Here is a 25,770-nt window from a genome sequence, read left to right as displayed (position 1 = left end):
TTTAGTCAGGCAGTCAAAGGCTTCTGCGAGTCCCTTAAAGGTGTAGTTTTTCTGAGCCTGTTGTTCAGGCAGCAAAGGGGAACTGATGGCGGCACTTTGTCAGTGACACTTGCGTGACTTTAAAGAGATGTTTTTCGCAGACCTTTCTGTTGACGCACGAGCGATTTGGAGGCATTGAGGAAGGCTCTTGAGCCGTGAGGTTCGTCTGACTGTTTTGCAAGACTCCTTCTCTCTGCCTACGCTTTCTGTGCAGTATATCCGCACAGCTGGATGCAACAAGTTCAGGCACAGTTTCATAAAGTTACAGAGCAGCATGCTCAGGAAACACGGGGAAGCGCTAAACAACCCAGCTGAAGATCTCAGCTATGCCCAGAAAAATGGATTTAATGAGTTCATTTTAATACGGAGGATGCCCACAAGATCCTTTTGGAAACTTCTTTGTGCTCAGCAAGGAGGTTGCGTGTCATTAGTGGACGGGGTGTTGCTGCCACGAAAACAATCAGACGGGTTTTCAACAAGTCTCCTTCAGTGCAATTATGCAAAAGATTTATTTGCAAGTGAAACCAAAAGCAACAGCATCTTACTCATTCCCTTCTCTCTTCATTTAAGAATTTTAGCAAAAGGTTTTTCATGATTGTCATCAAGAGCTGTTAACGCGGGCGGGGAAACGGCGTGCTGAGCCGGAAATAAGAAACCAACCACATGTGATTTAAAGATTTGTTGTTGTTGTAAAAGAGCTCGATGTTTTTGCTCCAGTGCACAGACCTTCTCCTGCTGTTTGACATCCAAACACAAAGATCTACATCTTTGTGTTGAGGAGCTTATTCACTGGCGAGCCCAAGGAATACTAATGATGTTTCCAATTAAACAACCACTGAATAAAGTTCTGCTAATTACACCTATATATGTTAAAATCACGTACGGAGGGGGGTGCATTAATTACAAGTTAAATATACATGATGTTCTTTGCTAATTCTTTGCATAATTAGACATCCAGGCTCTTAATTAGATTCCTCCCTAAACATGTTTCTTTCTTTCTTTCTTTTTTTTAATTTCAGATTGTGTTATTTTTTTCTGGGAATGATTTAACCTTGAAAAGACAGAGTGCAGAAATGCTTTTTGCTTTTCTTTTTAAATTGAGGTGGGGCTGAAGTTGTGTCGTCCTAATGAGCCACACAGCTGTAATTAAAACCGGAGCAGAGTTTGCTTTAAGGTCGGAGTCACGTCTGTCCTGGGGTGGGGGGGGGTGGCGAGTTACCAGGCACCCGGGAAATCGACACTGGCGACTCCTATTAGGTAACATTAACGCCGCTAACAGACAGCGAGAGCTGAGAGCTGACAGGTGGGTGAGCCACAGACACAGAGAGGAGTTGACTTACCCCCTAACTCTGGGCTGGGTGGGGGTTGGGGGGCAGTTTTTTTTTTGGGTGGGTCAGGCTCTAAAGGGGTGGAGCTGTGTGTGTGTGTGTGTGTGTGTGTTAACGCTGGGCGGGGCTGCATGCTTGGTGGTTAATATCTCCCCCAGCTGTTGTTTTTGCTCGCTCTTAATTATATCGTCCATATCTGCCCCCCCCAACACACACACACACACACAGATACATTCAGTGCACATGTATGGCCTTTAAGAATCCTAATTATGTCGTGCTGATTGTAGATGACACTGACACGTACGCACTCCCGCCAAACTGAGCCCCCCCCCCCACTCTTCCTCCCTCACCATCCTCCCTTCACCTTTCACATATACAAACAGTCACAGCAGTGTTTGTGTCACCTCAACACCTTATTGATTTCTTCCTGTAGGAAAAAATCAGGCTATCAGTTTGCATTGTGTGTGCTGTCTGGTTTTTTTTTTTTTTTTTAATCATTATTATTATTTTTTTTATGGTTTGCTTTTTCATTTATTTACCTGCACAGGCACAGAAGTGCGAGCAGGGTAGGGTTACAGGGCCTGTTGTTGCCGGCCTTGAGAGCTACATGGGCAGCGACTTGGCACGTTTCCTGCACCTCTTTGCATTTCCACTGAATTGTCACGACACCCAAAGAGCTGTGAAAAATCCCAAGTTTCAGCCGTTGAGTAAACGGCACATTCAGAGTTTGTTGTCGCTTGCAATTTGCATGTTGTTGTGACATTTGAATGAGCCGTGGGAAGGCAGCAAAGTGGTCCGGAGAAGGAACTCTGTTACAGCAGTTTGAAGAGTTGAAGTAATAAGTCAGCTATTGCATCGCAGGGATTTTGGAGAAGTTTGTGACAGACCAGCTTTGTCAAACGAACCGTCGTCTGAATCCACCTGGAGGAGCGCTTGTATTTTATCTTCACCGTTGTGTAACTTTTCTTCCGCTTAACGAAGCTTGGAGGCATCAAACTTCTGCTGTGTTGGAAAAGTAAAGTCAGAAAATTAGTCTTTTAGCGAACCCGCTCCAACATACGGTACGGAAATATTCTGTCATTAAGATGTCATTTCTCAATGACAGTTGGTGATCTTAGCCCCGCCTGCCCGGAAATCTGTCCTCAGTGAGGTACGCGGCTGTTAACACAGGTGGTGTGTGATTATCCTGTCGTTGCCAACATTTCAACATTTATCGTTACCTATTAACCCCTTCTTGAACTGACACAGTGACAAAAAAAACAAGAAACACAACCCCATGTACACCCGGCGATCAGAGTTCAGTTTGTGGTTGTGTTGCCTCTGATATGAACGATTATCACACAAACTGCTGTAAATCACTCGTTTCTTTGTACCTGCGCGGGTCCGAAGGACGTGTTCCGTCTTCCTCGCTCACCGCAGCAGCTACCCGCCTCCGTTCAACTCAGAGGTTGCATGAATTAATTGCGAGGCAAAGACTGGGTGACCCATTTTATGGTGGAGCGGTTGAACCGAGGAGAAGGAGAACGTGGAGAGCACCGCAACACGTCAAAGCTCAGTCCGCCGGGCCTTTTATTTTTAAAATTTCTCTTAATTCTGTCACACCGAGCCACGTCAGGTTTATTGTTTTTTAAGGTGAATCGTGCTGCGGCGCTGACAGATTCTTGTGGTTGTTTCAGAGACAGTTATTTTATGGCCATTGTCTTGACTCTTGCACAGCGGTAATAAATTTTGCCTCACTGGAAGCGAAAAGTGTTTTCAGGTGATGTTTAGTTTTCCTCCACAGGTCAGCAGGCCTGTGGAGGAAGTGCTGCCTTGCTATCGAGCCTTGTTACACTAAAAGGACTGCAAAAAGTCATTTTTATTAAAATGGACAACATATTTTAAGGTCGCATCAACTTAAAGACTGAATTTATCATTTTCTCCTCAAAACATCTGTCATTGATCTTGAATCTCTCTCATAAAGGAGCCACACGTAGACACAACTTTGGTATAGCTAATTTTAGCTTTAGCATATATTTACCATCATTCATCGTTCAAACTTTACTTCTTTACTCATCAGGTGCTTCGATTTCCAGCTCTTTGTTCACCGATGTCCATTCTGTACCGAGGAGGGAAGGTCGTGGCAAAGCTGCTAACATTAGCTGTTAACATTTCGTGCTTGTGTGCTTTAAAGATTTGAGTATTTATTCCATACTTGAACAAAAACCTTTAATATTTCATGAATTTTAATGTCCCTGAAGGGGCCTGCTCATTTCTGAAAGGAAAATATTTATATATTTCTTTATTGTCTGGATATTTCCATGAGGATGGCGTCAGATATGATGGAAAACTTTTTCCACCAGAACAGAAAATGATGATGATTAAAAATAAAATAAATAAATCAGATTAAATGTCAATAGGTCTATATTGGCTATTATAATGAATCCGTTGTCTTGTGACCAAAGCTAATCACAAAAATGTGCTTTGGTCAATCTTAATTGAGCTCCTTAAAACCCGTGAAATTGGTGAAATTTCAGCGTAATCACTTCTCTTGTAAAAGCTCAAATAGGGGAAAAATCCTCCCTCTGATACGGAGCCGGATGTGTTCTTTCGTCTCGGCCCAAAATTAACATCTGTGGCTCAGCGTGAAGAGCGTCAAGTGTTTTCTTCCACTGGGTAATGAGCTGCTATACATCCTCCCTTTTAAGCTAATCAGTCTGACCTCATATCAGAAAGTTTCCCTTTCGCTCTCTCTCTCTCTCTCCTTTTTCTCATTCTGCGTCTCAGATCTCGAAGCTTTGTAGGAGTCCAGTGAGGTTTTCTCTTTTCTCTCTCTTTTTTTAATTTTATTTAAATTTTTTCTTCCAGAGGACGTCAGCCTTTCAGTCTCTTCTTCTGGGGATTTTCCAAAGAGTTGTGGGTTTAATCTGAGCAACTGTGAAAAGAGGAAGGAAGGGAAGAGGTGGTGGTGAGGTGGGGGGAGGCGAAGACAACAAGGGGATTGGTGGGTGAGGTGGGAAGAGACAAAGGTGTGGCTGACGGAAAGAGCGAGAGATGCTGGAGAGAAAGGTGAAGGGGGGGTCAGGATGGAGGAAAGGAGAGGAAAAGGTGAGGGAGGGTGTTAAGTGATGGAAAGATGAACGAATTGCAAGAGAAAGGAAAGGGAGTTGGTGGGTGGGGGACGAGTGGAAAACATGGAGTCAGCTGATAGCTCCCAGTTTCCATGGCAACACTAGGCCTTTCCCACCCACTCTCTTTCTCCTCTCTCGTCTCTTTCTCCTCTCTGCCTCACCCACTCCCTCACTTCTTTCACACTTGATTTTTTTTATATTTTTTTAAAGCTGTGTCTCTATAATCACATTACAGACCTGCTTTCCTCCTCCTTTCCTTTCCTTTCCTCTCCTTTCCTCACCTTTCCTTTCCTTTCCTTTCCTCTCCTTTCCTTTCCTTTCCTCTCTTCTCCTTTCCTCTCCTTTCCTTTCCTCTCCTTTCCTCCTCCTTTCCTTTCCTTTCCTCTCTTCTCCTTTCCTCACCTTTCCTTTCCTCTCCTCACCTTTCCTTTCCTCTCCTTTCCTTTCCTCTCCTCACCTTTCCTTTCCTTTCCTTTCCTTTCCTTTCCTCACCTTTCCTTTCCTTTCCTTTCCTTTCCTCTCCTCACCTTTCCTTTCCTTTCCTTTCCTTTCCTCTCCTTTCCTCCTCCCTTCCTTCCTTTCCTCTCCTTTCCTTTCCTTTCCTCATCACACCTTCCTTTCCTTTCCTTTCTCTCCTTTTCTTCCTTTCCCTTTCCTCTCCTCACCGGGTTTTCCTACTTTCTCCTTTCCTTTCTTTCCTCACCTTTCCTCTCCTTTCCTTTCTTCTCCTCCTTTTCCTTCCTTTCCTCTCTTCTTCTCTCCTTTCCTTTCCTTTCCTTTCCTCTCTTCTCCTTTCCTTCCTTTCTTTTCCTTTCCTTTCCTTTCCTTTCCTCTCCTTTCCTTTCCTCTCTTCTCCTTTCCTCTCCTTTCCTTTCCTTTCCCCCCCTTTCCTTTCCTCATCAAGTTGTGGTTCAGGTGTGTGTTTGTTTGTGTGAGTGTGTGTCAGTCACCTTCTTCCTATATTTCCTTCTTTCCTCAGCCACGTTTGGTGCAGGTTGTGTTTCTGAGGTTTGTTTTTTGGATGCCAGAGCTGATAGAAAATGGAGAGGACCAACATCTCTCTCTCTCTCTCTCTCTCACACACACACACACACACACACACACACACACACACACACACACACACAATTAGACTGCACTAAAACATGCAAACCCACCGACATGCTTCTGTAACGGTGCTTATTTGCATGCTTGATGAACGTTGACTGCAGGAGGAGTGTCTCTTGGCCACGTTCAGCATCCAGCTGAACTGTGTGACCCGATAAAAGGGCGTAGCGTAGTCTCCACCCTCTCATCCTCGTCCAGAGCCAAGCTGTGCTCAGCTGAAATGGACTGGAGCCAGATCCTGGACTGGAGGCTCGTTGCTGCTCCCTCTTTCACTCCATTTCTCCTGTTTCTCTGCCTCTCTCTCTCTTTAGTCTGTACCAGTCTCTCTGTATACCCGCCCAGCCCTTCTCTATCTGTCTCCCTCTTTCTCCTCCACCCCCCCCCACCCTTCAGTGTCCCACACAGCAGCCATTGTTCCCTGTGCTTTGGAGCTACATGGCAACTGAGCCCTGGGTGGCTGTGTTGGCGAATGGGGTGCCCCGCTCCTCAGAGGAGGCTGAGAAAAGCCAGGCCTGGTATGAGAAAGTCTGACGCAAGTTATATGAAAGTATTTAGTGAGGGTTAAGATGTTTCTCATAGAAAACTCCCTGTTATTGATATCATCAATGCAGGAACGGGGCAATTTTAACATTTAAAAAGGAATGAATTTATGTTACGGCCAACAGCCCCCTTTTCTGAGACATCAGCTGAGTTGAACTAATTCGCTGAAATACTTCAGTACCCGCCATCCTCAGCACAGAGAGGGAACGTGAGGTTAGTGAAGCAAGTCTATAAATCCAGATTTCATCCCGACGCTGATCCCGAATCTGAAAGTGAACTGAATATTTCAGACTTTATCTTTATCTGGTTGTTGCTGCAATGTTTTGAAACAAAATGCACCCTGGGAATTGTAGTGTACGTGCACAGCCTTCTGGCAGCGTCGTCGTCATGTGTGCTACGACAGACAGAGGAATGCGTGACGGACAGAGACGGTTCCCTCTTTCTGTTTGTCTCAGCGCAGAAGAGCAACACTAAAATGATTTCTGTTTCGGATTATTTCGCTCCTGCTGGCTGTTCAAGCAGTAAAGCAGCATGCATCAACAATTTTGGCATGCTCCACTTAACAGTGATTTTTATCAGTTTAATCAGTGCCGAAGTTCGCAAACAAAGTAAGGCCTGTGCAGTCCTGTCAAAACTTCTTCACTGCCCTCAAGCTGAAGATAAGTGCCGGCTCCGTGAGGTTCAGGAGTGAAATCTGAAATGAAACTGTATCATAATGTCATAGAGTTTGTTTAAATCATCTAACCGTCCTAAACTTCTCTGTGTCTCTGCCTCTCCTGCCCCGCCCCTCGTTTTCTCCAGCAGGCAGATGTAGGCGTCAACTGCCCGCAGCCAACAGACCTGAAGGTCAAGACAGAGTCTCCGGCGTGCAAGACAGAGCCGTCTTCCCCGCAGCCGTGCCCTGCCGAGGACCAGACCGAACCCGTGGACCTGTCCCTCAACAAACCCCGCTCCTCCTCGCTCCCGGCCTCCACGACGAGCACCACAGTCAACCCCGCTCCGAGCGGCGTCGTGACCCAGCCCAGCTTGTCGGCCACCCCGGTCCCCTCTGCGGTACAATCAATAGGCTCCATGGTAAATACAGCATCCTCCATTTCTGTGGTGAAGCTTTAGAAACATGTCAGAGCTGGGACTCATACAGCCCTCCTCCCCTTTCTCCAGGTCCTCTCTCCAGGCTCCATCCTGGCCACGCAGGGAGCTGGAGGGCAGCAGATCCTGCACGTCATTCACACTATCCCCTCAGTCAGCATGCCCAGCAAGGTGGGGCAGCTGCAGACCATCCCTGTGGTGGTGCAGTCACTTCCTGTCGTCTACACCACCATGCCGGCCGACGGCGTCGCCACGGCGGCCATTACTGTGCCCCTCATAGGCAGCGACGGGCGCTCAGAAGGATCTGGTGAGGAAAACGTGAACAGTCGTGACAATCTGTCAGCATTTCTCCCTCATGATGATGATGATGATGATGATGATGATGAGCTTGACTGGTTTTCAAGCACAGCACCAGATGTGCCAAAAAAAAAAAAAAAAAACGTCGGCAGGAAATCAGAGGTTGACATGTTAGCATGCAGAAGCTAAAATTATCTGATTAGACTTCTCTTGACAATCGACCAGATTGACACGGCAGCCATTTTACTCTGATGTCAGCGCTTTAATGCATCTAAATAAATCCTACAGGAGAATTCAAAATGGCAGAAAAACCCCTGACTTGTTTGACATCTTTTTTCTCGCTAAATTGTTGAGAAGATTTAATATCTGAAATCAGAACCTGAGCTTCTCACCCCAACAGTGACGTCAGAGGAAAATGTGAATGTGGTCTAGGTGAAGACAAGTTATCTTCTGTGACTCACATGTTCAGTCAGTGAGATGTGATGTTAAAATATCCATCTTTAGTTGTGTCACAGCTTGTACAGTAACACAACCAGGACTTCCTTGAAGCGCGCTTTTTGCTGTGTGTTATCTGTTTTACCTCAGGTGTTCATGCACGGCATTGAATTAATTCTGCTGCTGGTGAGACAACACGTAGCAGGAAGGAGCCAGAAAAGAAACAGCATCTTTAATTTTTTAATGATTCATATGAAACGGGATGTTGGCGGAGGTGGTTTGAAAAACCCTCCTGCTCACTCTCTCTTTTACGGCCTCAGAGGAGCACAGTGTGTGTCTCCCCGTGGCGAACGGTGCCGCGTGTTTGTGTGTTTGTGTGTTGCGCTGCGTTAGACCTGCCGTCTGTCTCCCCGTCTATCTCTGTCAGCTTGGACGCTCTCCATATGTGCCTGATGATTGATCTTCCCACTTAAAACGAGGAAACTTCTGGAAAAGAAATGTTGCATATGTCATAGAAAAATGCTCCTGCTTGAAAACCATTCGTCAGGGTTTCAACAGCTGATTCCAGGAAGGTGTCATAAATCAAAACGGGGAATACAGGATGTGAATAATAGCGTCAGATGTGTTTCTTTTTTTTTATTTTTATACTTGTACCTTAACAACTTCTGCTTCTCAAATGTTGTGACCTTTTATGTCAGCAATCAGTTTGTGAAAAGGTGATCACAGTTTCAGAAGCAAAGAAGACATTAAAAACCTCCCTGAAGTCAGAGATTGTCTCGCTGTCTGCGTGTCTCAAACACTCCGGCCGATCGATTAGACGACGACCAACAAAGGTTAAAGGAGGAGTAATCTGTCCCTGAGTAAACACCGAGAGAAGCTCAACATTTGTTCAGGCAAGATGGCAAAGCAGGCCTCCGCCCCGATGATAAACTCAGTAAAGCCCACTCAGTTCAGATCCAGACCAGCGCCTCGACTCAGGAATGTAAACGAGGGAGGCGAGCGGTTGTCGCCGGGCCTCGTTCTCTCACACAGCTCTGACGCTCAGGAACTGTCCTGTTATGTCCCAGCATGCTTTTCCAAAATCTCCACCTCGTGACGTGTTCTTCTAATACAACAACATTTGCAATACAAAATTTCCCGTTTAGGTTGTCACATGACGTTGGATTTCTGTGAAGATGCCAAAATGGGTTGTGTGATTGAACACATCTGCTGTCAGTCAGTTGAAATCATCACGTGTGGCTCAATCTGCCGGACCTCGGCTTGTTGGCTTACTTTTGATGTACGCTGATGATTGGGCAGGCAGGAACAGGCTGATGAAGCACACCTTCACAATCTCTAATGTACCTATTTGAATCTACAGTCTCCAACTTCTGTTTCCTCATGAAGAAAACGTTTCTAGAGCAGAAGAGGGATTTCTTTATTGTATATTGTGCTCAGGGCACGTTTCATTTTTTAGTCCAGTTGAGAGGACGTTCAAGCACGTTCTGTGACTTTTGTGGCACTTTTGTGTGAGACCTGACTGTCTTGAAAACAAAGCGTGTCCAGTGGTGACCTCTCGCAGCAGCAGTGAGTGTAACAGCTGTTTACTCTTCAGATCCCGCTCTCTGTCAGACTACAGTGAAATGGGACTTACGTCCCATTAATGACGTTTAGGCGTTTGGCACCTTTGCCTGTTTGCATGTTCCAGTGAGCGGGAACGCTGAGGTCTCTGTACCTAACTTAATCTCAGGCTGAAGAGCTGCTTGTGTTGCAGCCGTAACTCCGGCGAGGTGTGTTGACACCTTGGCCTTCTGAGGTAAACAAAAATAAGATTTCCATCTGGTGTCAGGCGGATCTAGTGTAATGAACTGTGATGATGTGACCTGGTCACTGCAGGTCGAAGATAAATCAGTTTGAGTAATAAATCCACGGGATACATACGTACATACACAGGAATCATTCAAGCATCTGACGCAATGTTATATCATCCAGTCTTGTGAGTGTGACGGTTCTAAAGTCTGTTTTGTTGCTGCACTTCGCAGAAAAGCGTCTGCGTTTGTGTCAGCGTGGAGAAACCGAAACAAAGGAGTGAAAATGTGAGTCAGACGAGAGGAAAGTGAGTGAAAGTGAGAGACAGCGGCGAGAACTTTGATACTTTCTGTTCCCTTCCTTTTACCTGTGAAGGGAGCAGCTCATGTGCTGCGGTTCTGAGGGGGAGGGGGCTGGGTGGATGGAGGAAGGGCGTGAGAGGATGAGGTGCCGGGTGGAGGGGGGGGGCAGAGAGGAGAGAGGAGATGGGTCGTTGTGCCTTTGAAAAAGGAAAGCTGCAATGGCAGGGAGTGGGGGGGGGGCTTAATTGTCTCCAGAGACAAAGAGCACTTCTTATAGTGTGTGTGACCCTCCCCACTCTAACACACACACACACACACACACACACACACACATTCTCCACCCAAATTCCCTGCGTCACCCTTCCAGCCACCCCACCCCTCCTCGCTCTCTCCAGGCTGGCCGGACTTTGAACAGTATGGCTGCCACATTCCTGCAGGAGGAAAAGGAGGCCGATTTGGGGGTGTGGGGTTGGGGGGGCACTCTTGGTTTCATTCATAATGTTTCCAGACCTTATAATTGATCACTGCAGTCTGATTTTATGCACAAGTTGTTCTTTGTTTGGTTGTGTAATGTTGTTCCGTTTCTGATAAGCACTCGCCTGTGAAGTTGTCAGATTTTGAATTCAAGGAAAAGAAAAGGGGGGAGCGAGGCACGAGCGAGAGACCCTGACAGACACAGGGAGAGAGAGTGTGCACAGTAAAAGACTTCATACAGTAAATTATTCCTGCTGTCTCAGCCTCTAACCCGAACCTGATCATTTGACCACCATGTGGACAAAAAAATCACAATATATCAACTCACTAACTCATATTTCACATAATTTCCTTCGAGTCATTTAAGTTAATTAAAAGCAAATTAGTGATTGTATCGTTATGCCAGCGTGACCTGACTCCAAGGACATCTGACTTCTGTGAGCCACTAACACTCCATCCAGGCTTTAATAAGCTCTGTGAGAGGAGAACAACCAGAAATCTACCAAACAGCCGCAACGGACGAATAATCAAGTTAAAGTCTTCATCACATTCTGAGCAGCCAGCGACCCGGAAACAGATGAAGGTGGTTGAAGATGAATGAACGAATCACATGTTAAACTTAAAACCTGAACGAGCTGGTTGTTGTTATTATTTTATTTATTTTTAAGATCGAGTGGGAGCAGTGACCTTTTGAGAGGCCGCAGTGAATCGAAGGTGTGCTCGATGACCCTGTGACATTACCGCTGGGTGTGGCCGCAGGTGGAGCGAAGCTCCAACTCTCAGCCTGTCGTTATGGATCTGCAAGTCAGCAGAGAAATTACTGACCGAGCTGAAAAGGCGACGCCGTAAAAACCGAGGCGGTGATGTGACAAACTTTTAGAGCAGGCGGGAACTTCTGGGCCTGAAAAATGAAAACTGAAAAAGTGAAATCCGTCCCCGCGGACTCCCACGTTAAAACGTCTGACTTTACAGCAGAAATAAGCCCGTTTACAGTCCTCCTCCATGACGACTGTTTGCGGTGACATTTATTTGAGGATTAAAGTGTAGCTGGAGGCGTTGGCTCGCAGCTTTGGCTCATTTTTGGATTAGCTGGGCGGAGCCAAAACGGCCATGTTGATGGCGGCGCTGCCCACTCTGAGCTTCAAATCTGCTTTTCAGAGGGGCGTCACAGACATTATGGCCAACTTTATAATCACCAGGAGCAAACCTTTTCGCCGTGCAGGAATTTGATCCACAGTTAATATGAAATACGAAAGGTCCGTCCCTAAGAGAGCTGAGACAACAGGCCTCCGCAGGTTAGCTGAGAATTTAACAAGTTTAAACTTCCACATAGCTCTGAAACAATTTGAAGGTTGAAAATGGCCTCCCTCCCTCGGTGAAAAAGTTAGCTTTCGTTCCATAAGCGCTTTACCAACACTTGCGGACAACCGGCAGAGGCTTCCGATCGCCTCCAGAGATTTGCCTCTCAGTTAATTGCTAATTAGCGTTGTTTGTGGGACGACTGCAAAATATTTTTCATTAACATCTGTTCACGCCGTCTTCCTCCCGCTTTGACATTGTGAGAGGTTGTTGCGATGGGAGTAGACGGATGAAGAGCTCTGTGTTTGGAGATGGCGAGGAAGATGAGGAATCGAGGGGGCGACAGAGAAAGACCACACCTGAATACGCACACACAAAGACACACACAAATCTTTGTCTAGCAAACTTGCTGGAATCTGGGCATCACTTTTAAGAAGTTATTAACCCCCCGCTGTTCTTGTCTCTCTGCCCCCCCCCCCCCCCCCCCCTTTTACCCCCCTCACTCTGCTTCTTCCATTTCCTAATTTCATTCCCTCATTCGTCTCCGTCACTTGATCTCATGCCAATTTCTTTCCTTCCCTTTTTCCATCTGCACCGCTGTTTTCTGTTTCACGCCTCCCCCTCCTCCCCCCCGGCACCCTTTCCCCTCTTTCTGTCTGTTCTCCTGCCATCACCCCCTCCTTCCCCTATCCCGTCCCCTCTGCAGTTCGCATTAAGCCAGGTTCAACGTCTCCAGTGGAGTATCAGAGTGACAGCGATGCAGAGAGCGGTACGGAGTCTGGATCGGCCTCCCTCAGCGCCCAGAGCCTCGACGCAGGGTGAGTCTGCTGCTGCACCAGCTCTCTGAAAACCGCCGTGTTTATTCCCCCTCTCAGCTGGAATGATATAAAATAATAACAAATAACGTACATGCATGAATATTGAACATTTCTGGGACAGATGTGCAGAGAGCAGGAGCAGGTCATTTTCTCTCTGCGTGTCGGTGACTCTGGGCCGTAGATAGCAACATAATGTCATGCACACATTAAAGCATTTACTTAGCCAACCTCTTAAATATTCAGCCGCTCAGTCCGCTTTGCTAATAAGAATAATTTAGACTCTACATATATAATTTAAAACATTCTCACACAAAGCTGGATCCAGTCCAGCTGAAGCAGCTGTAAAGTTAACACAAAGACACTCCTCTCACCTCAACAAACAAAATACTTTCCTTTAACAACTGTTTGTGTGTAAGAGAACCGGACGTGATGTGAAGAGTCGGTGACCAAAGCAAAGCCTCGATTATAAATCAGCTGTTGACAGGATATGAATGCCATAATGCATGATGTCACCTGAGTCAAAAGTCAGCAGATAGAAGTCAGCAAGGCTGGCGGGAGAGATAGCACACAGCGAGGATTATGGGATATGCGGTCTTTATGGGGGCCTCCTCCTGACTAATGACATTACTGCAGCAATACTGCTGCTGTGACTGGACACTTCTATAACCTCACACAACCCCTCTGCACAGCACCGCATGCCGGAGATGCCCCAGCTGTTTCAGCGGGTGTGTGTTGGGTTTTTTTTTTTTTTTTTTTTGGTAAACGTCAATATTTGTGAAGATATTTCAAAGGTTGTTGGTTGAAGGTTAGTGTGTCAGTCACTTTTAGGAGTGTGTTTTATTCTGAGGGAGGGGTGAGGGGGGTGGGGTCAGGGTGCTGATGAGGCCGAAGATCAGTTCTTGTGTCCGACCAGGATCAGCTGATGTGACTCAACCAGGCTGAATAAAGGTTAGAGTCAAGATTAGACTCTCAGATTTAGATTATCCGCATTGAATGGAAGTCTACGTCAATAATTTTACATTGACTGCATCAGCTGTGTGTGTGTGTGTGTGTGTGTGTGTGCGTGCATCCGTGTCCAGTGTGTTTATTAGTAAGATCAGGACAGACCTCCTGCCACACCCGGTGGGCGAGGTTGCCTGACTGTAACAGAAATTCTGGGTGCGGTTAGAACAGTTGTGTGTGTGTGTGTGTGTGTGTGTGTGTGTGTGTGTGTGTGTGCGCGTGTGTGTGTTTTTGAAACACACAGAAGGAGATAGTTTGTTTAATACAGAGCAGAGCGAAACAAGTGTCTGGTTACTTGTGTTGTTTTTGTGTTCGGTTATGTGTGTGTGTTTGTTGCTGGGCAGGGCTGTCCCAAAACTGTGTGTAACCAGGGTTGTGTAATGCAGCTTGCCGTCACACCTCCTTGTAAAATGGCTGGAGAGAGCAATGTTTGCAGTTTTTTTTAAATCAGATTTATTTACACAGCGGCCACATTTTTAGATTTAAGAGAAGGAGGAAGAAACGACACACAAACTGACGAGCAGGTTCAGTTTGTCAGCTGTTTGTGTGTTTGTTTGTTTTTTAGATGACAGCTGGGTTGGATAAGAAGGAATGAGAGGAGGTGGAGTGTGCAGCTGTGGAGCTCAGTGTTGTGACCCTCTGATGCCTCCTGGTGGCTCAAAGACTCCTCTGTTTTTTTTTTACAAAGTGATGAATTAAACCCAAATCAATTCTTTCTGAAATAATACCTCAGATTTATTTACAGGATTTCATGTTCGAACGTTGCAAAGCAAACAAAGCCGAGAGCAGGTTACGTGTGGAACGACCTCCGGGGTTAAACACCGACAATCTTTAGAGACGACGGAAAAACCTGTTTGTCTTTTTAAACCGAAAAGAAGACCGGCGACCTTTGACCCCAGCTGTTAACATGCAGGTTACATGCAGCAGTTAAACAATTTCTCACGCTAATTAGCAAAATAAATGAACACAGAAAGAAATGTTCACATTCTGACTGCTGCTGACGGATATTGGACTTTTGACTTTTCAACAATACATTGAGCAATATTTTACGTCTGTTATTGGACAGGACAGCGTAGAGAGACAGAAAGTCTGGATTCAGCCCAAAGACTCACCTGCTCCTTACTGTTTAAAGCATTCATTTCATTTGGTCTGTAATTATTTAGTTGGTTGCGACCGACATGTTTTGTGGTGGACAAATAAAAGTCATTCTAATAATATTATGTTTTGTTTGTCACGCTTTAAAGACGCTTCACAGGAGGCAGTCAATGAAACACAACAGGAAATCCATTTTCAGTTGAATTCTCTCATTCTGGTCAGTGATCAGCAGACCTCATCGCTGTTTCCTCCCGCAGGTCGGTCATGGACCTGGAGCCCGTCGATCCGGACTCACCGGACATCAAGAGAAGACGAATCCACATGTGCGACTATGAAGGCTGTAAAAAAGTTTACACCAAGAGTTCCCACCTCAAAGCCCACAGGAGGATACACACAGGTGAGTATCCGAGCAACACAAACACCGACGACACAACAAAATCCGTTTAAAGGAGCAGATCACAGTTAGATTGTGTAACTATAACAAATAAAAACTCATCCTTTGTTTCATCACCTGTGCTGTTTTCCTTCCCTCTCGCGTCCTCACTCCTCTCCTTGTCTCCTCGCCCCCCTCCAGGAGAGAAGCCCTACCACTGTACCTGGGAGGGCTGCACCTGGCGCTTCGCCCGCTCCGACGAGCTGACCCGACACTTCCGCAAGCACACGGGAATCAAACCTTTCCGCTGCACCGAGTGCGACCGCTCCTTCTCCCGGTCCGACCACCTCTCCCTGCACCGCCGCCGCCACGTCATGATGTGAACTCTGACCTCCCCACCCGCTGACCCTTTCCTCCCCTCGAACCGCCCCCTCCGCCCCCACTGACGTCCCTCACAGCACATCTTGTACCAGTGCCCCCCCGGCCCCCCGTCCCCCCGTCCCCGGCTGTCCTCTGCTACTTCCTGTTAGGATTCTGTGCCACATGAAAAGACGCAGTACCTCCTTCGTCCTCCTCTTCATCTTGAAATGGCAGAAACATCAGGAATGTGTCCGCCGGTTTCTGTGCGTGCACAGCGGAGGTGACAGGAAGTTGTTTTATTTTTTTTACTCCGTGGTTGTTGTTGTTTTTTTTTTTTTTTGTTTTTTTTTTTCCATCACCGTCCAGCTGACGCCCCCTCCTGCTCCGAAACAGTCCTGTCCCACCGATACGTCTCCTCAGACGGAGTGAGGAGGAGGAGGAGGAGGAGGAGGATGGTCTGAAGGACATCCAGCAGCAGGGACGTTCATCCATCCATCACAGGCATCCATCCATCCATCCAGAGGACACGCGTGTTGGCTTTAAGCTAAAAGGACAAGAAGAGCCCTGAAACAGCGACGTCTCTTCAGCTGCTCTCGTTTTTAAAAACAACTCAAATTCTGCACATATTCAGAAGTTGGGAAGCTAAGTTAGGCCACAGTTAGACTTTTGGAGGCAAAGACGACTTAAATTAATTAAAATAGGAAATCGGGAACCTTTTTTTATTTTATTTAGCCTTTCTGCTGTGACCGATGGAAATCGGGAGCCATCTTGAATAATTATCTGGCCAGATATTTGGACACCAATGTCTGACAGCTGAATCTGTTTGATTCTGTGTGTCGGCAAAAATGTTTAGGCCTCATCCCGAACCCTTCTCTGAGCCATAGTGCCCCCCCCCCCACAACAAAAGGTCCCCTGAACCCCACAAGTGATCTCTAATGTAGTTTATGTGAAACAGGATCCAGAAGCTGATGTGAAAAATGTGAAAAGTGGACTTTGAGTTCCCAAGTTGCTGATTTTCGCGTGAAAAAAAAAAAAAAAGAAGGAGGGCTGGTGGATTTTCAAAGTAAAAGCTTCCCAACTCCGTGAATATGGGTGTCAGGAGTTTGTGTGCAGGTGGTGAGATATTTCTCTGCAGCTGAGGTCACATCGCACATTTTTCCTTTTAGACAAACATTTCCGAGGCTCAGATCCAAATGGAGTTTATTTTGTCCCCACCTTCCTTCGACACCCCCCCCCCCCCCCCCACCCCCCCTCCGCTGGTACAGGGAGCTACAAGACTGTGAACTTTCTAAGAATTCGTTTGTTTTCATTGTATCAATCACATTATTGTCGTTTGCGTGCCCCCCCCCCATTGCACACACCTTTTCTGGTTCTTCTTCGATAACAGTATTTGCTTTTAATGCGTCTTTGTTGCTTTTCTTTTCTTTTTTTTTTTTCTTTTTTTTTTTTTTTTAAATAAGGCCTTCAGTTCTATCTTTATGGTTCTTTTTAACAGAACAACGCCCTTTTTTTTTTTTGAGATCCTTTTGTTGTTGTTTTGAGGCTGTGAAAGAAGACGGAGGAGACACAAATAGTTTTGAGATTACAAGTAAAAACTCTCAAGCAGGGAATAAGGGGAGCTTTTCTGAGTGTGTGTGTGTGTGTGTGTGTGTGTGTGTGGGAGAGAATGTGCATGTTTTGAGACAAACACATAATCAGAAGATTTTTAAGAGTGTGTGTTCCGGGCACTTGTTGTTGTTTTACCTCTTGCCCGTTGAGCCTTAATAACTGAAGTCAATCTGTAAGGGCGAAACCAGAACCTCTGACAGAGGAACGTTTGGCCAAAGATCAACTGTGAGTCTCCGCCGACCGACATGTTTTCTCTGTTTGTCCACGAGAAGCTGATAATTATTATTATTATAATTTTTGGGGAATTTTTTTCTTCTTCGGAGACGGCGTTTGTTACGACAGCTGTGTGGGAAAACAGGAAGTGAAAGGTGCAGCTTGTAACAGCTTTTTGTTGTTTCTTCTTTTAAAAAGTCACATTTTCATTCGGAGACCTTTCACCCCTGAGAAGAGACGAGGCTGTCGCTGCAGGCTTCCTCTTTCTTTGCATTTTACTTTGTGAACCGTCTTCAGGCCGAAGCCGTGCAGCACAAATCAGGAAGCTCATTTTAAAGGTCCCATATTTTACACTTTTGTGTGTTTTTATTTGAAGCATTTCTGTCTGTGGTTTTAGGAACCAAAATTCACCTCGATAACAGGAAAGATTCCAGCTTCTCCTCTGATTAGGCAGATTTCAGGTAAAAGCCCAAATTCTACAACGCAACTGTAAAGTTGTGATATCACAGAGTTACAGAAGTCCTGACGGACTTCATACTTTCATAGCGTGGATATAAAATCCATACCTGCTTTAGGACCCAGACATCTGATTTTCTACAATATGGGACCTTCAAATTCAGACTCCTTTTATTCACATTCAACATTTGGGGAAATGCGGTCTTTCTTTTTTAGAAATTCAACCATCGGTCTCCCTATAAATGCTACCTGAACACCCAACTAAAGCCATTTGCACTCTTACAAAAATCCACGGAGCAACACAACTGTGGAGCTGGCCGGGCCGTCTGTCAGTGGTTCTGGGAGAAACCCGGCACTGTGTCGGGCCGTCTGGGGTTCAAACCGCGGGGGAATTAAGCGCTCTCCTCACTAGCATTTCTACCAGGGTGGGGGGACGGGGGGTCAATTCTACTTCAACTTGTGACAGAACTTAATTTAAAGCCTCAAAAATAAAATTAACTTCTTATAAAGTAACAACAGAGAATCTTGTTTTTATGTCTAAAACCTTCCTGAAGCGACGTCCTAACATTTAGCACATTTTTCAGTGTTTGAAAGGGAATCGACCCCCCGACCCCCCCGCTCCCTTTGGCCCTGCTGTGACCCCCACAGTGTCCATGTCTTAAGGGGGGCTGTTTTTGAGCTCCTGATCTGGGCTGAACTTGATTATGCAACATAATGCAGACCTCGCTTCAAGCGCTGTTCTGGACTCAGAAGTAGAGCACTAGCCCGTAGTTGTCCTGCTCGTATGCAGCTCATCTCGGTTCTAACCAGATCCCTTAATCTTAAAAAAGAAAAGTAAAAAACGGGAGGTCAGGATGTGTAAGAAGTTTGTGATTGTTGAGCAGTGAATTAACGCCACCTCCACCTGAAAAGCTAGTAAGTGAGAGCAAAAAAGTTTTATATGATATATAGAATCAAATCTGTTTCTAGAACTGATCATTTCTTTTGAATTGAAATGAAGAAATCTGATTTACTCCCCAAATTTTCGATGAGAAATAAGTCACATGATTGGTCGGAAAATTCAGAGGAAGATGAAAATTCATTCGCAAATCTGGATGCTTCAGGAATTGAATTCAGTGTAAAAGAAAAAGAATCAGATGCATAATTTCAGTCCAAAAAGTTTTCTTTGACAGAAATTTGTAAATTTCAAAATGTGGTGAGACAGATTTGCTTCCCCAGTTTTCCATCTGACTTTTCATAGTGTGATAACTGACGCAGGCTTCCTGTGAGCTGAGTGAATCCAGTGAACAGGGCAGATTGTTTTTCTATTATTATTATTATTATTAGTATTATTTTTTGGGTCTGCTCACTGCAAAAACAAAAAAAAAAAATCCCTCATAGAAAGTCACTGAATCTGGTTTGGAATTATTAAATCTAAAAAAATCAAAAACAACAAATCAGCTCGTTGAAGAATTTCAACTCATACGAAGAGTCGCAACGAATCCGAACTAAATTCAGTCACTTGTTTCTTTTGGTATTTGTTCTCCTTTTTTGCAGTGCAGAGCAATGCAATGTTCCCATTTTCTCTTAACATCCCCCTCTGCTTCAACCTAAAAACAACAAGAAAAAAAAAAAAACAAAATAGTTACTAAGCACATCTTTCTAGAAGAGTATATGCATTTAATTGCAATCTTTCTTTCTTTTGTAAACTGTTGATAAAGACATTAAGGACAAATAATTAAGAGAAATCCATGTACATAAATGTATATAATCAAAAAGTGCAGAGTAAATGTAACGGGTGAATTTCTATTTTTAACACTGACTAGATAATGTGAAAAAAATCCTGTTTTGTTTTGGGGTTTTTTTTTTCCTTCTTCTTCTTCTTCTTCTTCCTCCTCTGTTGGTTTGATGAAGTGTGTTTCATCACGTGTTCAATTTTATTTTCCAAATCTAAAAATGCATTTGTTTCGTAGTTTCTTAAAAAAAAAAAAAAGAAATGGTCCCACTTGTGTTGTGCACACTTGTGTTGCATGGAGAGTAGCCTTCTTGTTTTCATATAGTGACGTTGGTGAGCATGTCAGTGTGTGAGAAAGTGGGGTTCCTTTAACATTAATGATCGGAGGGGGGAAAAAAGACTCCACTGAGAAATCACATTGAAGATGATGAATTAGGCGTCAACTTCTTCTTATTGTTATTATCATTATTATTCCAACAGAGCTTGATCTTCAAGCGCCGGACCTGAACTCCAAATATCACCAAGTCAAGAAGCGAATCTGAGTTTTAGGGTCGGAAACATTCTTCACACTGTCACTTTAGTTTTGTCAGACAGAAACCTTCATGTCAGAAGTGGCTGAAATAAAAAGTGGCTTTTTTATATGTAGAGATAAACGCCGGTTTGAAACTCTCCAGGTCAGCTTTGTGGAAAAGTTACAAAAAGTTTCTGAAGCAAAGATGCACCTCCAGCTTCCACGATACTATTCGAATATAGCAACCTGTTTTGTCCCATTTGAAACTGAACACAAATTGGTTACGATGACGGGCTTTTCTGCTAAATCCACGTTGAACAGTTTTTTCATAAACTGGGAGAAATAATTTTCAACCAGCATTTTGCAGTGGAAGGAGTTTTCTGAAACGTAAACAAACCGCTGGAGAGCTCAGCAACGAGATTATAAACTAAGATTATTGTATTAAGCAACAACGTCCAATAAAGAAAGTTCCTGCTCGGTATTAAAAACATTTCTTCAATAGATTTCCAGTAAAAAGTAAAACAATTACATTTGGGAACACTTTTGTTTTGAAACAAAAACCTGGAAAAATAAATCCAAAACTTAATTCACTAAAAAGTAATCGAGCTCTGTTTGTGATGCCGATCTGAAGTAATCCCTCGAAATGTTTGTATCTAACAACACGTTTCATTTCTGGTGTCATTATTTAAGTGAAAAAAGCAGATAAATTCGACAAACGCACACTAAAACCTCCAGTGCCACACCAAGGATAGACAACCACCCAGGCAGTCTTTTAATTTAATTAAATTTTTTTATTTTTCACTGGTGTTGGAGTTGCTGCCGGGAGACTGATGCATGTGTTTTGTTTTGTTGTTTTGTTTTTTTTTTCATTGCTTCCTGTTGTTTTGTTGCAGTTTTGTGCGAAGCTTGTTTTGCCCTCAGTATTCTCTTCTCCATCCTCTGCTTCTGCTTGTGCGTAAGAAAGCAGGAAAAAAGTTCATTGGAAAACCGCAACATCTTAAAAAGAGTTTTGTCCAACCTGAGGGATGCCCTGAGGGATGCCCTGAGGGACGCCGTTCATGTCTGAGGGAGACGTCACTGACTTGTGTCCGTCTGTGTGCGAGTGCCTAAACTCACCATGAATCACTTCCTCTGCAAAATCAGAAATTTTAGGTATTTTCTATTGAATGCAGTAACTTATGGGCCAGTACTATATTTACTCAGTGCAATGCAGTTCATCATTATAATAATACAATTATTAATAATTTTTTTGTTTGTTTTGTTTGTTTGGTTGTTTTTTTTTTTGTATTGTACAGAACAAATGTGTAAAGATCAGTGAGGAAAACGTGAGCTTTTTGATACTGTGACTCATGGTGTTTAAAAGTCAGTTTCTCCCTGTACAGTTGTGATTATTTCTCCCTCCCTTCCTTCTTCTTTTATAGAATAAAAATGTTTTTGGTGCAATTTAAAGCCTGGTGTCTCCGTGTCTTTTCTTCCCACAGCAACATTTTTTTTTAAAGAAGTAAATTAGAAATAACGGAGGACAAACATTTTGGATGAGTGAATTGCTTGTTTTAGTATTTGTTATATTTTTTTGCACACAGATGTGAAATTGTTCATCGCCTATTTAACGTGTGGGGGGACAAAAGTTTAAAATGTAAAAAGGAATTACAACAGTGTTTGTAGATTTTTGCTGTTGTGATGATCTTAGATGATGATATATGTCGTCATGGATACCAGGCGACACACACACACACACTTAGGCTACACAGTTTGTTCAAATGTCTGATTTTGTTACACTTGTAGGTTGAGAAGTCGACCACAAGAGGATGCACTAAAACAGGACTGGAGGAGGACGGCAGGAGGAAGGAGCCCGAACAGCCAGCTGAGGTAAAGCTGCAGGTGGAAACATCTGCTTGAATCAATAATTATCTAGATTTTTTTCCAGACTTTTTTCTGGGAGAGAGGTTTACACAGGATTCTTCAGGTGCACTGAGATCTGACAGAATAAAGTGCGTGAGCAGCGCTATAAAAGCCCGAGTGTGTGCGTGTTGGCGCTGAATAGAAGTCTTTGTCGTTTGCTCTGAAGGGTTTATTGGCCTGCTCGGTCACCAACAGGCCAATCATTAACCTGCAGCTCTGTGAAGAGCACAACGATTCGACGCACGCTGCACCGCACGTTTCTGACTCTAGCTCGTTTTGTCGTGTGTTGAAAGGTCCATGAATCATTCCCCTTCACTGCCGTCGTAACCGCCTGCTTCTTTTTGGCCACAGAACAAGGTGGAAGAGTTTGATGAAGAAACTCGCTGCCTCCCACACAGACGAGCGCCGGTTCGCATGCGAAGCCGAGTCTTAACTTGAGGCGACACGTTTGTTGGTGTGCAGTCAGCGGAGGATGTGGAAGAATTGGCCTCCTGTCATTTCTTTCAACCAGATATGTGCAACAAAATCTACGTTTATCACAACAGCCGTGTTTTCAGCTCTACAACCCCCCACTGCCGTTTCACAGCAACACCAACCGAGCTTGGTCCTTCCCGTCCAGCTCTGGAGAGCCTTTTCCTGCAACAACCAGAACCCGACCTGCTTCTGTTGTCTGTTGTGTGTCCAAATCAGAGTTGTGAAGTTGTTGTTTTTGTTTTATCTGATACGATCATCACCTGTTTCTGCATGATTTCTGCCACCTGACCGGCTGATGGCACGGCTGCAGGTACGAGCAGGTGGACAGGTGTTCCCTGTAAATGTTGATCAACATTTTTATTCTTTAACGTCACATGCCCCACATAACCAAATCCAGTCCATATCTGTTATTATCTGCCAGACAGAAAGATTCTGTCTGCCAGAAGCTACTTCCTCATCCAGAATAACTCAACACAAACGTGCTGTTTTTGGGCCAGATTCGGGTCGGAGGCTCTGGCGTATCCTGGCCCAGAAGAATCCAGAAGCATGTGCGAGCATTATTATGCCACCTGGACAGAAAATTCATCCTTTCAGTAATTCCTGACTGATAATCATCTCCCGTTTGTTTTGACTTCTTGGATTTTTTTTCTGATTGTGTTTGCCAAGAAGCTGATGAGCTTTTGATGACAGCGGCTCTTGGAGGATGAGCACATCTCAAAAATGCAGCCGCTGGACGCTTCTGTGCGACCAAACCCCTTCTGCTTCCGGAGACGACGTGCACGTTGCAGGGTCGGTTGGCTCTTGTCCCGGCATCCCTTTGCCAAACGTTAGTCAGCTGACCGATGCAGCTGATTGCTGTATGTCAGTGACAAGCCGCCATCTGCAGGTGCAGTGTGCTTGTTTTGACAGCTTCGTTGGCTCGATTCCCTTTTCCATCTTCTCAAATGTCATCTGGGTATGGCGTGATATGCAGAATGCTTTTGTCTGCAACATTGTTGTAAATGTAAGCAGTTAAAACAACGCCTATCTGCCGCAGAACTGGTCCAGCCACGCTGCTGGAAGTTACGGAAAAGGTTGATCCGCACCGCGAGTCCACTTTGGCTCAGATCATTTAGGTGCCATTCCAGTTTCTAATATCGACTGTTACTTTTGAAACTATCAGCGCACTTTCTTCGACGTTCCGTTATGAAAGAGAGAAAGAAAGAAACAAGGAAAATAATCCTTCGGATGCCAAAAAAAGCAATCCGAGGAATTTCATCCCAAACATGTCAAGCGATGTTTTCTGGCCTTTGCTGAAAGAGGTCTTTCATTACTTCCTGTCATGTCTGACAGCCTGGTACAAGTTTAGCTGTGTAAAAAATGTTTTTACTACGAGTTGCTGTAACTTCACGTCCTTCGGAATGACATTTGCTGCCATTTAGTGGGACCAAGCGTTGCCTCGGTGTGTGTTCAGTCCAGATGTGAGGAGATATAGATGAATCCTCAGTGATGAACCCTGATGGCAGCAGAGTGTGAACCTGGACCTGGTCCAGTGAAACTGGCTCAACAACAATTTATCTTTGTTTGAATTTCCCTCCCACACAAGTTACTTTGACGATCACTATCACCTGCAGCGCTCGCTGAGTTTCAGCCTGCAGTCTGGAGATCCTCCGTCCTTAAAGCTTGAAGCTGAAGTTGTGTAGGAAGTTATGTGAGTGTCATCCTACAGCAGAAATGGGAATCCTGCGAGGAGAGATGATCAGGTGGAGGAAGGGGAATCACTTATGTGTGGGGGGGTCATGGGTTTTGAAAGAGCAGGACTGGGTTTGATTATCAGTTTATTAAGTCACTCATCTTTTCCAGTCCTTTGGATGGCTGATGGAAACAGCAGTCATCAGTCAGCTTAAGTTAGATCAGCCATTACGTCACCTTTATTAACACCCCCTGATACGGCCAGTTGGAGCACCTATTGGGCGTAGGCGCCCACCTTTGTCTCCATGGTAACGATAACAACAGAAACTGTTGTTTTTTTGGGGTTTTTTTTTTTTTGGACCCTTCCATCCACCTCCGACTTCGTCCTGACGTGGATTTTTCCCCCTTTGCTCCCGTCACTGTTGCTACGACCGCTAGGTGTCGCCTAGCAACAAAACCGAATTGAACCAGACCGATGGGCTCGTTTGCTTGTTTTTTTTTTTTTTTTTTTTTTTGTTTGGTTGGTTTGTTTTTTTTTTGCCGGAGAAGAATCCCTGCGTGGTGGAAATGCTGAAGTGATGTCCTGTAAATGTGGACAGATTGAGCTCAGTGTGTATTTAGATATTATTTCCAAAGCTCTGAAGAGAGCGGCAGGAGGTTTTGTCGTGTTTAATCCAAACCTCTGAGATGTTTCACTCTGCAGCACGGACAAGTTTTAACAGGAGTTTTTCTTCTTCACTGCTGTTACTGAGGAATGAGCATCGAGCGCGGGAGCCAGCTCACGGAGGCCGAGGCCAGAGAGAGTTTACCTGAACGCAGCAGAGGTGAAGTCGTACATGGTTACCTGCAAGGCGGCAGCGGCGGCGCCACCCCCAACTGTCACTGTCAATTTAGATCTATGAATGCACAACAGAGCATGCCAATATGCAAAATCTGTTATTCTAAAGCCAACCTACCCTGTGCTGTCAATGCCAGCAGACATTCTTAGAGCTAATTACACAGATATCGACTTTGCCCGTTGAAACGTGTCAATTATGACGAAGGGACAGCCAGCGATCCGCACCGGATGGACCAAACCATCCGGACGTCCATCTGGACGGCCCCAACTCCGACTGACCACGTGTTAGATTTCTTCTGTTTGTTCTCCTGATAATAAGAATTAATGCGTTCATTTCTAGAAACATTCAGATCAGAAACAGATATATTTTAAGCTTCTCATAAGGAAACCTCACACACAACACTTGAGTAGAATGATGAATGACCAAATGATGTTCGGTAGTATTCATAAGTCTTAGCAGCTTTGCAGATACACACACGTTTGGTGCATTACATCTTTGGATTAAAGGCGTTGTCCCCAATGATGAGGCACATTTCTGAGTCTCTCCTTGGCACATACATAATGATTACAACTCCACCCTTTCAGCCTTTATACAATCATACCCTCATTATTCTCACTTGATTGTTGCCTTTCTCTGTAAAAGCAACGGGTTTTTTTGTGTCACGCAGCCCTGATGCTGGCGTTACCTTTCACCTGCCACATCAGGCCAAGACAATCTGGCAGAGCCATAACGGAGCAGAGGAGTCAATACAGGGGAATGATTAACTTTATTTCCTCTCTGCTTTCAACAAAAGCTGCCCCTTAAATCTATTTTTAAATATTTGGCCCGCTCTATTATCTCCTCACAGATAAAATGTTATCTGCTCCGTGCTGAAGTGAGAAAATCGAATCCCTCAGAAACCCCTTTCAACAAACGCACACAAACCT

The 25,770-nt window shown here is 44.8% G+C and overlaps 1 protein-coding gene across 2 annotated transcripts in view; it reads left to right on the top strand.

Moving 5' to 3' along the window:
* The window catches only part of klf8 (Kruppel like factor 8), a 50,675-nt gene extending 34,892 nt beyond the window's left edge, over positions 1 to 15,783 (top strand). The window contains exons 3-7 of one of the 2 annotated variants that reach the window (XM_029518666.1): positions 6,929 to 7,198; positions 7,286 to 7,520; positions 12,515 to 12,626; positions 14,981 to 15,120; positions 15,298 to 15,783. In XM_029518666.1, the coding sequence (XP_029374526.1) occupies positions 6,929 to 7,198; positions 7,286 to 7,520; positions 12,515 to 12,626; positions 14,981 to 15,120; positions 15,298 to 15,479 (939 nt within the window). In that variant the 3' untranslated portion in view covers positions 15,480 to 15,783. Of the gene's footprint in view, positions 1 to 6,925; positions 7,199 to 7,285; positions 7,521 to 12,514; positions 12,627 to 14,980; positions 15,121 to 15,297 lie in introns of both variants that reach the window. The other variant, XM_029518665.1, reaches the window with a different exon arrangement.
* Positions 15,784 to 25,770: the final 9,987 nt, after the last annotated feature.

This window comes from Echeneis naucrates, chromosome 14, assembly GCF_900963305.1.
Source record: "Echeneis naucrates chromosome 14, fEcheNa1.1, whole genome shotgun sequence".
Classification (NCBI taxonomy): Eukaryota; Metazoa; Chordata; class Actinopteri; order Carangiformes; family Echeneidae; genus Echeneis; species Echeneis naucrates.
The sequence above is the reverse complement of the archived record's forward strand: the minus strand, read 5'-3'. Positions and strand labels throughout refer to the sequence as shown.